The sequence below is a fragment of the Pleurodeles waltl genome, chromosome 10 (genome assembly GCF_031143425.1).
Source record: "Pleurodeles waltl isolate 20211129_DDA chromosome 10, aPleWal1.hap1.20221129, whole genome shotgun sequence".
NCBI lineage: Eukaryota > Metazoa > Chordata > Amphibia > Caudata > Salamandridae > Pleurodeles > Pleurodeles waltl.
This window is the reverse complement of record NC_090449.1, coordinates 111,537,867-111,554,150: the sequence shown is the minus strand read 5'-3', so window position 1 is coordinate 111,554,150 and position 16,284 is coordinate 111,537,867. Positions and strand designations below refer to the sequence as shown.

The 16,284-nt window shown below is 43.8% G+C and overlaps 1 protein-coding gene across 2 annotated transcripts in view; it reads left to right on the top strand.

The window, feature by feature from the left end:
* The window catches only part of GAA (alpha glucosidase), a 480,333-nt gene that overhangs the window by 392,878 nt on the left and 71,171 nt on the right, over positions 1-16,284 (top strand). For both annotated transcript variants that reach the window (XM_069209906.1, XM_069209907.1), the window contains exon 17: positions 11,924-12,022. In XM_069209906.1, coding sequence (XP_069066007.1) covers positions 11,924-12,022 — 99 coding nt within the window. The remainder of the gene's footprint in view (positions 1-11,923; positions 12,023-16,284) is intronic.

The window sequence follows — 16,284 nt, the reverse complement described above, 5'->3', positions numbered from 1 at the left end:
TTATGTGCCTAACCAGAAGCAGGTACCATTCATTGCATTTCTGATCTTGCAACTGAATTAGTTGTCAGAGGCGTCTATGCTCATTGGAGAAGATTTTAACTGTGTTAGCGATATAAACATAGATCACTCTATAACACCTTTGGCAGGTGCTCAGTCAGCTAAAGTGGCTCTAGTAGGTGGATAGTGGATTTGGAATTGGTGGATGTTTGGAAGCTCCAACACAGACACGATAGGAACTACTCGTTTGACTCCAGTATGTATGATATTATCATGCGATTGGGTGCAGTGTTCTGCTCCAATACATTATGTCAATGCATGGTGAGTTTGGAGTACTTGGACAGAACATTGTAAGATCATAATCCTCTGTTGGTGGGAGTGCAACTGGGTAAGACCCCACAACTGATACCCACTTGGAGATTGCAGCCTAGTGCCCTGACAAATGCAGAATTTCAGACCCCGTTCGAGATGGTGATTACAAAATACTTCCACACTATCCTAGGTATGGCATCCGACTTGATGATGGAATGGGAGGCATTTAAGGAAGTGGCGTGAGATAGCTGGTTCTGTAGGGTAATGGAAACCTGGAAGACACTAGATGATAAACTACAACAAAACCATCCATGAGTTGCAATTAGACAGAGTAGAGGCCCAGGATATTAAGAATAAATTGACTGACTGTAGGGAGAGGTATACAGAGATCATGAAGTTGCATTGTTATAATTACAAAGAGTGCACCAGTAGGGTACATTAAGGGGAAAGTAGGCCTGGGAGCTTGCTGGCCTGGTTGGTGCCCCTAGAGAGTAGAGTATCTCTGATCACACAGATACAGGATCCCAGTGGTCACGTAAATTCTCCTAAGTTAATCCTCTGTCATCATGGTAAGAAAAAAAAGGTAACCTGCTGAGAGCTACACCTGAAATTGATCTCCAGATGGAAGAGGGACATTTTAATATATGTGGTGGTATCTAATGTAGGCGAAGCTCAACCATGGTTGGTGCAGCAGAATGACCTTCTTCTCTCAATGTCACTGAGTACAATAGTGTGAGCTTGATTTTTTTTTTTTCTAGTGCGAATTGAAAGGTTTTGAAAGTTTATCATCGTTACAAACCCGAAACACTTCAACTAAACAGCTCAAATTTCACATTATTCTGAAGGAATAGGGTGCATCTAATTGCTTTTAAAATTAAGAAATTATACCTCAGTTTTTAAATGGTTTTAGAATAAATTTAAGGCATTTCAGTAAATTATGCAATATTGCCAAGGAATTTGCTATTCCGGCATGTGTTGCTTTTTTTTCTCAACTATTTTAAGAATTGTGTCCTGTAAAACAAATAATCAGATAATTGTATAAAGCTTAAGAAGGTATAGATCCTCTCTTTCCTTCTGCTGGTGCTGATCACTTTCTCTTAATCTAAAATAAGGCATCTAGTTATGTACTGCCAAGGAATTCTTCAAAAGAAACAGTTTCCATGCTTTCTGCACCATGGTTTTGTAGATGCCATCATAATTTCTGAATTTAATGTTACAGTTCAAGTATTTGTGGACCTGTATGCAGCATGTGCTCTGGCCAGAGAGTACAAGACCTACCACATACTTGGAAGCCTAGGTGGAAACTGACTTAGTTCTCTTTCAGGAAAGAAGGATGAGGCAAGCGGTTTTATATAAGAGTTACAAGAAACCACTGATATTGTATTGACTGACCACATGTGTGGAGTATGTGGAACTTTTCAGTAACATAACTACTCTTCAAAGGCAGAGGAGTGGTGCTTGTGCACAGTGCTTGCAGGGCCATTACTCTTGCAAGATTGGCATGAGTGGCACAATACTGACTTCATTCCTTGCTGGAGGGACTCTGTTAGGCCAGGGCTTTTACTCAAGAATATCAACAGGAACTAAAGGCACCTAAAGGGTGGATGGCCAGGCGACTCATTAAGAGTGCCCAAAACACTACATATCATATAGATATTCTAGAATATAATCCTCATTACGAGTTTGGCGTGCAACGGAGGCCACCCGCCAAACTCGTACCGCCATCTGACCGCCTATGCAGCTAGAACATCGCCGGCCCTATTAGGAGTTCACCGCAGGGCCGGCGGGCAGAAACAGCGTTTCCACCTGCCTACCCTGTGGTGAAGAGGGCCTTAACATTGAGCCGGCGGGCACCTGTTGCGCTTTCCAGTGCCGTAATGTGGGCAGTGGACAGCGCGATGGGGCTGTCCATGGGGCCTGGCAGAAAGGGGACTCGTAATCCCCAGGGCACCGCTGCAAGCTGCGCTGCCCTGCGGATTGAGGCTGCCAGGCTGTAGGCTGGCGGCAACCTGGCATTGTCGGGGCGGTCTGACTGTGGAGGCTCTGCCACAGTCGTAATGTCGCGGTCAGGCCACCACGACTGCCATCACGTGTCTGGCGGTCTTAAGACCGCCAGACCTGTCATGAGGGCCTATGTGCCTTGATGAGGCACACTGAGATGCGTAGAGGATGCTGGACCCATACATGGCAATTCCTTGTGCATGTAAAAGTTGGTGTTGTGCAAGTCATCACCTCTAATGTCTACTAACCCTGTGAGTTAAAGGGTAATCGGAGTTTCTTGAAAGGGGGAACATGGTGTTCGATGGCATTTGTGGCTGTAAATACACATGCTCTGCATGCTCCTGCCATCTAGTGTTTAGGTTCGGAGTGTTGCAAGTTGTTTTTCTTAGAAGAAGCACTTTTGAGTCATGGGATCGAGTGAGTACTCCTCGGTGATACTGCACATGGGCATCAACTCCTTTGTTAGATTGTTTTCTCGCTGACATCTGGTTTGAATGTGTGTTTCTTCGCTCCGCATTCCCCTTGCTCTGGATTCTAAACCATTTGACTCACTCTGTTGGTCTATTAACAGACTGGACGTCCTCTGGGACGCCCTGGCCCGTTCGGGCCTACCTCAGCGCAAGACACCGACCAGTATGCTGTGCTGATAGAACGGACGTTGTTTCGCTTCTGACCTCTGTGCCACTCTAAATTCCCAAACACGACCAACATCTGATGTGTAACCTAAGCCTCTCCACTGACCATCAAGTAGCCTACAGCGATGCTTGCAGATCCTTCTGGTCGAAAAAGACCCTTCGAGACCGAAGAGCTCATCGACAGGAGATGGCGCACAAGGCTCTGGAACACACACAGTAAATCTTTGGGGAGGAGCACGCGCAGGAGGAGACAGAACATGAGGAGACCTTTTCCATCCAGGACTCCGACTCCACTGTCAAGTCGGATATCGAAAGCCCCAAGGTGACATCAACGCAATCCATGAATACTGTGGCCCCTCCTGCTCCCTCTACGACTTATAAAAGGCCCCTTACAGAGGTTGCCAGACCGCCACTGCCACCAGGCCATGGCAGGCTCTGAAAAACAGGCTGTGATGCCCAGCCCTTTGTCTCGGCATCAAAAATTGCTAAGACATCGTCTTTGGTATCGCTCTCAACATCTTCAATCCAAGACAATGTTGCTATTTCCATTCAACCCGCGGCACCAACCACTTTGGCTCCGAGTCGACCAAGCTCCACATCTGCTTCAGTACCAATGAAAGGGCACTGACTGAAAAGCTCGGTCCCGAAAACCAGAGATTCAACCTCTTCGGAGCCGAAAGACTAGCCAGTTTTCGGCCACACCATCTCCTCCGATTTTGGAGACCATGGACGCTCTTCAGCACCGTGTCCACATCCAGGAGAGTATAGGGCGCACCATTGCTTCTCAACAGTTACCTTCAAGTGGAAATTATCTTTTCAGGAGGCTCTGGACACATCACCAACTCCAAAGAAGGACAGGCTTGAAGCGGAGATACCTCACAAACTTATTGATATTGTTATTGTTATTAATATTGTTATTATTGCTGTGAATATTACCATTGTTATTTTTATTATTATTATTACTATAATTATTGTGGTTATTATTAAAATGGATGTTAATAGTATTGTTGTTATTATTATGGTTATTATTTTTATGGTTATTATAATTGTTATGGTTTTTATTATTATTTTAAGGAAACATTTTTTCTACTGTCCACTTTTCCCTGGAAATGTACAAAAGTGAAAAACTTGAGAGGAAAAAAACCCTAAAAACAGCAACACTCAAAGTCTATGTAAAGTAAGCTTAACCAGTTCGGCTGCAATAGTTTTTCATGCATCAGATAAATGCAGTTCAGTAAACACAACATGGAATGGGAGAAATCATGAAATGGGAAGCAAAAAGGGTCAGTGAAAAAATGATAGTTGTGTTCTTCCTGCGTTCAGTGCTTCCAGTGGAACCACTGGAATTATTGCACAGAGGATAGGTTTCTTTCCAAAAGCGTTTGCTAATATAAAATCTACAAGGAAGGAAAGGGATGAAACATACATTTTCAGGAAATGAGGCTGAATAGAGTATGAAGATAATACCTGCGAATAAGCTAGCATCCCCTGTCAAAGGGGATTGTTAAAAAAAAAAACTACCGAATAGCCTTTTCACTGGGCTTTAAGGGAATTTTATTTTCTTGACTGCAGGGAGACTGGAGAGATATAGTAAATGAAGCTTCTGCAAGACGTTTCAGTGAAGACTTTCTATTTTTCGAATTTTCCATAAATAGTATTGTTTCCACCTCCATATCCAATGACAGTGATCTTCAAATCAATCCATCATACAAACTCTTCATAGGCACTGGGGTCTTGGTGTCAGACCACCTATGGCTCATATTTATACCTCATGCACGCAAGAACCCTATTTTGAGTAGCTTGCCAAGGTACATTTGTAATTATAATATTCTGTTTATCGCTGATCAGGGCAATTAAATTCTGATCCACATAGATTGGCATATTCCTTTTTATTTGCATTAAATATCCAAAATCCTTTCTTGACGTGTGGTGAAAAAGTGGGACTGACATGTTCATTGTGCTATTTGTTACCTGCAGACCACCTGCATTTTGATTAATATGATGCAGATGTAGCATAGTTTCTGCATAGTATGATCTTCATTGATAGTCACAAACCCTGAATGATTCTCTGCTGCCTGCACGGACCCTAGAACACCTTCAAAAATATGGGGGGTCACGATGGCTGTCGGACCGCCGCAGTCGTGGTGGTCCGACCGCAACATTATGACCGTGGTAGAGCCGCCACGTTCCAACTGCCGACACCACCAGGCTTCCTGCAGCCTGGCGGTTCGGGCGGTTGTAATCCTGGGGATTACGAGTCCCCATCCGCCAGCCTGTTCTTGCCGGTTTACACTGCCATAGACAGGCTGGCGGAATAAAGGGGGGGTACTGGGGGCCCCTGCACTGCCCATGCACTTGGCATGGGCAGTGCAGAGGCCCCCATGCACATCCCCATCGTGCATTCCACTGCCGAATTACGGGCAGTAGAATGCACGACAGGTGCTGCTGCACTGCCACATTGGAGCCGGCTCCACTAGGAGCCGGCTGCAATGTTAAGGCCCTAATCTCTGCTGTTTTTGCCCGCCTGCCCAGCGGGGAACTGAAAATGGGGCCGGGGGTGTTCAGGCCTCGCGTGTGGCCTGATAGCAGAAAGACTGGCCTCTGCCGCCTGCTAGTGTCATAGTGAGGGCCATGGTCTTTAATAGAATTAACTTTGTAGAATGTAAATCCAAGTTAATTTCCAAAGAAAGTCCGGTATTAGACTGTCATAGACTATATGTAACCTTTCCTTTTTGATTCATTTTTGGTCAGGAAAAGACTGGGTCTTTAGTCTTGGAAGGAGATTTTTGTTTTAATGGAATCCTATATGAAAGGTGTCTTGCTTGTAGGAAGTTGGCTCTGTATATGCTAGCTCAAAGTGAGAGATAGTGTGCACATAGTCCAAGGGTTCCCCTTAGAGGTTGATAGTGGCAAAATTAGATAATTCTAATGCTCTATTTTGTGGTAGTGTGGTTGAGCAGTAGGCTCATCAGAGGGTAGTGTTAAACATTTGTTGAACACACACAGGCAATAAATGAGGAACACACACTCGAAGACTCCAGGCCAATAATTTTATATAGAAAAATATATTTTCTTAATTTATTTTAGAACCACAAGATTCAAGATTTGAAGTAAATACATAAAATGCAAGGTACTCCACATAGATAAGTAAGGAACTTTGAATTAGAGCAGTAACATACACAGTATAGGTTAAAATGGCAATAAGCTATTTTAAAAGTGGACACAGTGCAAAAATCAACAGTTCCTAGGGGAGGTAAGTAAGGTTAAGTTTCGGAGGTAAGTAAAGCACTTACAAGGTCAGTTTCCTGGGCATAGGCAGCCCACCGTTGGGGGTTCAAGGCAACCCCAAAGTCACTGCACCTGCACACAGGGACAGTCAGGTGCAGAGGTCAAAGGAGGGCCCAAATCACATAGGCACCTATGGAGAACAGGGGTGCTCCTGTTCCAGTCTGCCAACAGGTAAGTACCTGTGTCTTCCGAGGGCAGACTAGGGGGGTTTTGTAGAGCACTGGGGGGGGACACAAACAGGCACACAAAACACACCCTCAGCGGCACAGTGGCGGCCGGGTGCAGGTGCTTAGCAGACGTCAGGTTTTCTGTAGAAATCAATGAAAGTGCCCCGGGGGTCACTCTAGCGATGCAGGCAGGGCACAGCCACCGACTGGGATAGGCAGAGGGCCGCCTGGTGGTCTCTCCCGCACTGGAGGTCGGTTCCTTTTGGGCCTGGGGGATGCAGGTGCAGTGCTTGGTCTAGGCTTCGGGTTCTTTGTTCCAGGCAGTCGCGGTCAGGGTTAGCCTCTGTATCCCCTCTGCAGGCATCACTGTGGGGGTGCAGGGGGGTCGTCACAGGCTACTCACGAGGTCGCAGTTGCCGGGGAGTCCTCTCTGCAGTGTTGGTTCTCTGGAGCTCGAGCCGGGGGCGTCAGGTGCAGAGTGTGAAGTCTCACGCTTCCGGCGGGAAAAGTGAGTTCTTTAAAAGTTGCTTCAAAGTTGCAAAAATGTTGCTGTGGGTGAACAGTGCCGCTGTTCTCAGGAGCTTCTTGGTCCTTCGGTTCAGGGCAGTCCTATGAGGCTTCAGAGATTGCTGGCCCCTGACGGATGCGTCTCTGTGCAGGGTCTTTGAGTCTGGAGACAGGCCGGTAGGGCTGGGGCCAAGTCAATTCTTGTCTCCGTCGTCTCTGCAGGGCTTTCGGGTCAGCAGTCCTCCTTCTTTGTGTAGGTTGCAGGAATCTGATTTCCTGGGTTCTGGGTCTCCCCTAAATACTAGATTTAGGGGTGTGTTTTAGGTCAGGAGGGCAGTAGCCAATGGCTACTCTCCTGGAGGTTGACTACACCGTCTTTGTGCCTCCTCCCTGAGGGGAGGGGGGCACATCCCTAATCCTATTGGGGGAATCCTCCAATCTCAAGATGGAGGATTTCTAAAGGCAGGGGTCACCTCAGCTCAGGACACCTTAGGGGCTGTCCTGACTGGTGGGTGACTGGTGGGTGACTCCTCATTGTTTTCCTCATTATCTATCTCCTCCAGCCTTGCCGCCAAAAGTGGGGGCAGTACCTGGAGGGGCGGGCATCTCCATTAGCTGGGAATCCCTGGGGTGCTGTAACAAAAGACATGAGCCTTTGAGGCTCACCACCAGGTGTTACAGTTCTGCATGGGGAGGTGAGGAGCACCTCCACCCAGTACAGGCTTTGTTCCTGTCCACAGAGTGACAAAGGCACTCTCCCTATGTGGCCAGAAACTCATCTGGGTGTGGCAGGTTGGCAGAGACGGGTCAGCCTAGACATATGAGTCGGACTGGTAGTCAGGGGGCATCTCTAAGATGCCCTCTGGGTGCATTTTATAATAAATTTCACACTGGTATCAGTGCGCATTTATTGTGCTGAGAGGTTTGATACCAAACTTCCCAGATTTCAGTGTAGCCATTATGAAACTGTGGAGTTTGTGTTTGACAAACTCCCAGACCATATACTCTGTATGGCTACCCTGCACTTACAATGCCTAAGGTTTTGCTTAGACACTGTAGGGGCATAGTGCTCATGCACATATGCCCTTACCTGTGGTATAGTGCACCCTGTCTTAGGGCTGTAAGGCCTGCTAGAGGGGTGACTTACTTATGCCACAGGCAGTGTGGGGTGGGCATGGCACTGTGAGGGGAGTGCCATGTCGACTTAGGCATTTTCTCCCCACCAGCACACACAAGCTGTGAGGCAGTGTGCATGTGCTGAGTGAGGGGTCCGCAGGGTGCCATAAGATAGGCTGCAGCCCTTAGAGACCTTCCCTGGCAACAGAGCCCTTGGTACCAGGGGTACCATATACAAGGGTGCCAGTGCTGTGCCAATTGTGGGAATAAAGGTACAGTTTGAGGAAAGAACGCTGGTGCTGGGGCCTGGTTAGCAGGGTTGCAGCACACTTTTAATCATAACTGGCATCAACAAAAGCAAAAAGTCAGGGGGTAACCATGCCAAGGAGGCATTTCCTTACACTGGTGGTTTTCATTTAGCACTTGCCAAGGTTGAAAATTACTTAAGGATTATCTGGGTCACACAGCTGGCCCAACCTCTCCTGTCTGTTACAACTCTCTCTCTCCATCAAACAATCTTTGAGATTCAGTTTTACGATTTTTCACCAAGATTATTAGGTCTTCGTACCTTCAGATGTTATCATAAATGTTATGACTTGGGTTATCGTTTGGGGTTTACCTAGATTTAGGACTGTGGTATCACTTTGCTAGCAGGCTTTTTGTCTGAGACTGACCATCACAGGTTCTATTTTATATCATTGCGTGGGTCACAAATTTAAGCATTATGATAATGTTTGTTAAAAATGTCTTTGAATTATTTATTTGAAGCTTGACATTTATTTACCTTTGTAGGCACATAAGTGTCTGTACACCACACCGTAGAATAAAATATCAGGCATACCTTTTTATAGGTCATATCACCTTTTGGACCTCTTGGTGATCCACAAAGACACTGTACTTTCTCTCTACTCCTCGTCAGTGGGACTGGAGGCTGGGATTGATTTTTTTTCCACCTTTCGCCCCCTCTTTATATCAGGCGTCTAACTACTTTCTCCTTTTTTGGCTTCTTGAGAATTGCCAGGACGGACTCTGAGCTCTCAGTTTTTACCAGGTGATACTATAACCATCATGTTTCACCCTCTGAAAATCTATTTGGCTTGGTGAATATATCAGTCTGTCTATAAAGTCCTCTCAGCAGCGCTCTCTTAGTGTCACATAGTATCCCTTCAAACATCGGTTATATTTGTAGTATTTGGGCTCACTTTGTAGGCTCACTTTGTAGTAACTAGAACTTGTGCCCTAAGGTAACTATTACTCGTGCCTTCATCATGCACAGTTTTTTCTTCAATAATTTGACAGCTAATGTTTCATTTATATATTTAATGACGTTATAGTAGTTGTCATATTTGCTGTAATATCTAGGATAAATAGCAGTGCATGGTGAGGGCGCGAGTTATAGTTACTTGAAAGAGTTCTAACTATTAATGCTGAATTTCTATTGTTTTATACAAGTAAATTCAGAACCTAACTATAAGGTCCCTGTAACCTTAGGTTTTTTCACTGAATTTCTGTGGTTATTTTAACGTAAAGTAATTTTAATTACTGTACGTTAACCTCACCCCCCTCAACCCTGTGCTGCACATAGCCTTCAAACATGTGCAGTAGGGGTTGGCTGCAGGGCCAACCACCTAGCCCTGCACCATGCACAGCCAAATGTCTCTCTGAGTTTGAGAATAGGTGTGAGAGGGTGTCTCTGGGTGTGAGAGAGTGTCTCTGGGTGTGAGAGTCGGTGCGTTAGGGTTTGAGTGGGTCTGTGAGTGGGTGTGTGAGTGTCTGGGTCTGTGAGTCGGTGTGAGAGTGCTACTATGAGTGAAGGAATTAGTGTATGAATGACTGTTTTTTTGTTGTCACCGATATCCACGAATTAATGGTGACATTACACAGGGCTGCGCTGAGCAGCGTGAGGTACTCGTGAGGCAAATATTGTGCGCCATGAAAAGAATTTTTTTTAATGGATATTATTTCACTCTCGGGGACCCCTATATCACAGCTGTGGTGATACCCTGACCCCTTATGCCACTTTTCATTTTGTTTCTCAGCCCCAGGGACTGTGTCCCATTACCTAAAAAGGTGGCTGCAACTTTCTAGTCAGGTTGCGGCCAGTCAAACACAGCATTCATGTTGGCATGTGCATTCGCGAATACGCAGTAAAAACATTGCAATGGATCCACGGCCCTAGACATACACATTTATTTCCCCTTTAATTTCTCAAAAACTACTGAACGGAGTTACACAAAATATGTAAAAGTATAATCTGCGTACCAAAACCTACCTTTCTGCCAAATTTGGTGTAATTCCATCCAGTGGCTTGGGCCGTAGTCGTGTTCAAAATTCCAATGGGAATAAACATGGGAAACCCCAACACCCTGCTTTTTGGCAGCCCTTTTCATAAATTGCTTTGTTCGAGTGTCATTCACATTTTGCATCTGCCAAAAACAGCCTAACTCATGGGGTGGTGGGTCATTCCATTTCAGCTATTTTTTTCTCCTGGCTGAGAATGACTGCATTTTGCTAAACCTCCTACTAGAAAGTACAACATTTCAGTGGCAACCCTGGGGGGGCTTGCTTTCATTTCAGTTTAAGGTTGAGACTACCAGACAGCTTAGCTGTCTGATTGCAAAAGACGTGTTGTGGGCTTACCAAGAGCTTAAAGGACCTTACATCCATCATATTGCTTAGCATTAGGTGGCTTTATTATTACTCTCTGTTTGCTTCTTATGGATGGTATTTCTTAATCTTGTGTTTGTCCCTCCCTTGAAGCATAGGATCTTACCATCCTCTCCACTGGCTGACTTGTGTGGCTGACTGCTTGCTTTTAGGAAATTATTTTTTTCTTTTGGTTAAGCCCTACATCTGAAAACATGAGTTTTGCAGCTCTCTCCCTGTTGTGTTTCTCTCCACCAGCCACTCCCAGATACCTTCCTTCCTGTGCGTGGTTTACTTTCTTGGATGTAGCTGCTCTCGCTTGCTCTTGTTCAGTTCACTCCTGACCCCAGATTGACACCCCCCCCCCCATAGTGGTTATTTTGGAAATTAAGACACATAGGGGGTTATTACAACTTTGGAGGAGGTGTTAATCCGTCCCAAATGTGACGGATATACCACCAGCCGTGATACGAGTTCCATAGGATATAATGGACTCGTAATACGGCTGGTGGTATTTCCGTCACTTTAGCGTCACTTTTGGGACGGATTAACACCTCCTCCAAAGTTGTAATAACCCACATAATTTCTGTTCTTAGGGCCAGCTGTGTTGGCACAGTGGAGCACTAAGGAGCCAATTAATTCCTAAGCACCAATCAGCAAAATGTGCCCTAAGGTGTAAATAAATACCTGATATTAACTTTTCTTGGAAGTTTAGACAACATATGAACAAACGTATGGTAGTATGATGTGCCCATGTTTGCAAAATTAGCACTGATACAGTAGTTCTTCTATATTACATCCACTCTACCTCCTGCATCTATCACCCATCACTGCTCTTATTCATTCTTGCTTTATGAAAATCATGGAAATTTGAAAAGTTTCCATGGCCTGCCTGTAATACCCACAGATCTGACACATTCTTCCTTTTCTTTAATCCCTCTTCTTTACTTTTTTGAAGCCAGTTTCTGGTATGCGTTTTCTTTTCCGTATATTCTTAGCTTCAGAAACCTCTTTCTTATCATTTTATATTCAAGATAACATGTCTTTGATGTGGTGTTGTTTAATATGTCGGATGAGGGATACCAGGAATCATTGCTTCGAACACTACTTATCAAGAAAATGATTATGATTAAAACTATAATTTCCGTGTTTGGGTGGTTATTCAACATATCTGTACCCCTGGTTGTCTTCTGTTCATTTTCCACTAATTACTGTATCTGTTCCTCCCCCCCCCCCCCAACCTCCCCACCACAGGGTACTGCAATGTCCAGCAAGGGTGAAAGCAAGAAGCTAGCCGCTCCTCTTGATAAAATAAATATATATCTGCGAGAAGGAGCTGTTATACCCACCCAGGTAAGAACGTCATTGGGCATAATGTACATACCCTTTTCCATATTAGTGCGTGAAGGACTGTTTTACTTCTCAAATGTACATTGAATCATGAGAAATTAAATGCCCTGATGTAAAAAACTTGTTTTAACAGTTGAAAACCATCTGATATTCTAAATCAGTTACAGATTGTAGATTATTAAATTTGGTGGAAGGAGTAAATACTTCTTGAGCCAATGGGATCCTATTTAAAATGTAAAGTACTCCTCTGATGCCAGGATCAGTGGCCATCCAACAATTAACTGTCAAAATTTACAAAAGGTTACCTATTCAAAATGAACACCATAACTCGTTCACCAAATGCAACGATTATGTCCTCATAATATTTGTACCAATAAGTAAGAACACTAAAAGCTCAGCATAATTAACAATACATAGTCAAATTAATAAATAATACTACATTACTAGGAGTTTTTTCATAGTGTAAAGGGAGTAATATTGTTTGTAATTTTATCTGCAGGGTTTTTTACGACATTTGCAGTTGCATCAAACACATCAAGTGAGATCATGAGCATTTCGTTTGTGGTGTAAATATTGGTTTGCAGAGATGTTGTCTGAGTAATGGACTGTGGTTGTAATTTCAGTATTTCTTAGGTTTTAATCCACAATCATAACTGCACTTTAATTGTAGTTTAGTAAGTGCTTTTATAAGCTTTTTTCACTATATATTGGGGTGTTATACCTACACCTAAATGTAACATTGCCTTGATCTCCTGTTTTTTCAGTCAACATATTAAATACAAAGGCCATATGTGATGCATTTATCTGTAATGTCTCACACCTTTCTAGAGAATATAACAGAAGCAGATAATCGGGTTTTTTTGTGTGTTTTTGGTAAATAACTCTCCTTATATTCTTGGCTACAGTTATAAAGAAGAGTGTGATGTGATGATATTTAACAAAATTCCACTTAACTTTCCCAAAAATAGTACCTACAGCCTCTTCCTTAAAATTTTGCACCGATCGGTTAAGCAGGAGCCAAGAAAAATTGGTGGTGGCTTCCAAAACGTTCACCTAACATGCTAATTCCCATAGGAAACTTCTGTTGCAGCTACAGAAGAAATGGCTGAGTAGAATTACACCAAATTTGGCAAAAAGTTGAAACTTTACTCAAAGCGAGCTATTTTTTATTTATTGTAAAGCCGTTCAGCTGTTTCCTGAGAATTTGTGTTTAAAAAGATGCTTTGGGTGGTCATGAAAAGTTTAAAGAATAGGTACGTCAGGAGTTTGATCCTGGGGGAGTCCGGTGGTGGTGAAAATTAAAACAAAATAGGATCTTCTGATTGGCCCAGGGAGCTTTTTCCCCTGTCTGCTACTACAGGACTGGTATCGGTCCTGCAGTATTGAGCAATCTGATTGGCTGACTGCAACTCAGGAAAATGTTGCAGCTGCAATTACTGGTCTTGGGAACTCTGTCCGTGTGTCCTATGATTTTTTAACAAAAATGTGTTTAAATGTGTGCTGAGCCAGAGCCCAGGCCTTGCTGCCAAACATCATGCAAAGCGGTATGTGGCCCTAAGTGTGGTTGAGCAACTCCACCGCTGCTCACAGCTTTAGAGGTGGAAATTGTAGTGGCGAACTCTGTTAAATTTCTGCCACCTTTGGGTCTTCAAAATGATGGAAAACAGTTTGGCAGAGATGAAGGAGAAAGGGACTGACTGGTGTGAGAGGTTGTAAACATCCTGTGTCTCCCAGGAGACTTTGTCCCCAATTAGGGGCCTTCCCAGGAAGCAAGGGTGGAAGCGGGAGCGCAGAGCTGGAGCGACGTGTGGTGTGGAATAGTGAATGCTGGACAGGGAGCCATCTTCTGCCCCGGCTCTGTTTACATCTGTACTTACTGGTCATTCTGCGCTTTCATTTGGGACTACGTGACAATGAAGTGATTTCTGGTGACCACAATTTTGGCTGGGTTTCCAGGAGACCTGGTTTATTATCCCAGCTCTCTCACCAGCTATGTTGTGTGATCCTGAGTGCATGGTCCCATACCTTCTTTTCTTTATTTACAAAAATAATGAGCATACAAGAATGGTCTGAGCACCGGTTGTAAAGGGAGTACCACCAGTATTGGGCTCATGATAAAAGCTGTGAGTGTACTCTGCCTTCTGCACAGTTGTGTGTCTGAGGGTACTCTTTGGAATAAAACTGCAGAACATTCTCTGTTTCCTGGTCACCCTGTGTGGGTTAATGAGATGCTTCTTCATTTTCTTTTGTTATAGTAGCTGGGGCGTGTGTTTGTAGCATGCACAGAACACAGGCAACAAGTGTTGTGTTCAATTGGTGTATTCTGAATCTGACGCTGCTTTGGCTTAGACTGTTTCTAAATGATCCAACATTCACAAAGTTTCCAGCCCCAGAAAATACACGTAGATTAAAAGAATAGATGTGTCATTTGAAGGCGATGCCCCTGATTCTCGATGTTCTCAAATGGCAAGTAATGTTGTGTTCCTTTAATGTCACCCACTACCAGACGTACTTAGTAGTTAAAGCGATGGTGTAATTGTTGACAATTGTGTTTTGTCACTTGGCACTGTGTATCAACTGCACTTTGAGACTGTAGTGACTGATACCATATGAAATATCCTTAGATTATCATGTCTGCGTAGGTTCCCGGCCTATGTCTGACTAAATACTTTTATTTTTGATCACTTTGAATTCCTTCATTGACGCTGTGTTCTTCTCCAGCAGTTCCTCGTTTCATGTGTGGCAACCATTACAGATTGCAGTTTATGAGAATATTAGTGCGTTTCACACGTGTAACGTTCAGTGGAAACCAGAACCATGGAGCACGACTCTTACTTGAAACCCTTTGTAGATTTGTTTAGGCCACTTGTGAGGGGCAGGGCTCGCTTCCTGTATACACAAAGTGCCAGTCTGTTGGTCCTTGTTTCCAGCTGACACCCTGCTGTGAGCATGCATGCAACAAAGAGCCAAATAAAGGGCTTTTAATCCAATTTAAACCAGACAGTCTGCAGGATAAGATCCCTGCGTTTGAGCACAGCTGTCAAAATTGGAATATTGATTTCCTATGGAGTGTTTTTGTGCAATCAGGAGAAGTATCTTTGTGTCTCAAAATGCCAGGCTTACTTATTCTATTGTTTTTTTTGCTATCCACTCACCCCCTTTTTCTATCTGACTTGCTTTGTTTGCCAGGTACATGTGCACTGATTTACATAACATGACCTTTTTAGATTGAGCACACAAGCGCTGTGGCCTGTTGTAATCTCTAAGTGGCTTTTTAACCACACCCGCCTCAACCCCATCACTTTTACTCATTTGTGGACTTGCCTTTCAATAACCCCTTTTTTATCATTGGTAAATGCTTTGTTTGTCCCTTCTTGGGGCAGTTTTGTTACTGCCTTGGCCATCGACCCTGTTACATGGATAATTGCACAATTACCAATAGGTTTGACTGCGAGGGAACTTCTTTTTCCTTTTGTGTCTCTCCTTCGCGCTCATGGTGGCGGTGGTCTTTTGAATCGGCTTGCTTATGTCAACTGCTTTACTTTTCATTTTCAATTTATGTGGCAAGAAAAGTCCAGTTAGGAATTTACAACGCTAATAGATCTAACCATACCATCTTCAATAAATGTCTTTGGGTTTCTTTTATCAAATTGTATTCTCCAGGGATGTTTTCGAATCCTGCTGCCTCTGAAAGAACTGCGGTAGTAAACTGACCTGTGGCTGCAGAGTTCATCCTCTTGTTTTATATAATTACTCATTGCATGCAGTACTGGACCGGTTAAATGCCTTGACATTTAAAGAAAAAAAAAAAAAAAAAACAGTGCCAACCCAACCCTAACACCCATTGTACTGTTCAGGGATAAACAGCTGGTTTTTATATTTTTTAAGCTAGCTCAGAGCTTTTGTCATTTTCGCTAGTAAATACAGTAGATTTGGACAACTTTATTTGATCTACTGGGCAATACCTGAGTAAAAGTGTATTGCCAACGGTATCCTGTTGGAATGGTTTCTTCTGGTGTGCAGTGTAAATTTGCTTCTTTAATGGGTGACACCTTCCAGCATACTCTGTTTTATCTGCAGTTTGCTACCTTTTTGGAAATAGGTCCACAAAACTTGAAACGAGCAAAAAAAAGAAATGAAGAATCTTTCTGTCTTGCAGTGGCATGCATTGTTCTGAGAATCCTCTGTGCTGTCCTGTCTTGGGAAGGTCGCACAATGGTAAAATGAGAAGTAACGTTTATTAGAAAATTGGAATGTTGAGAGCT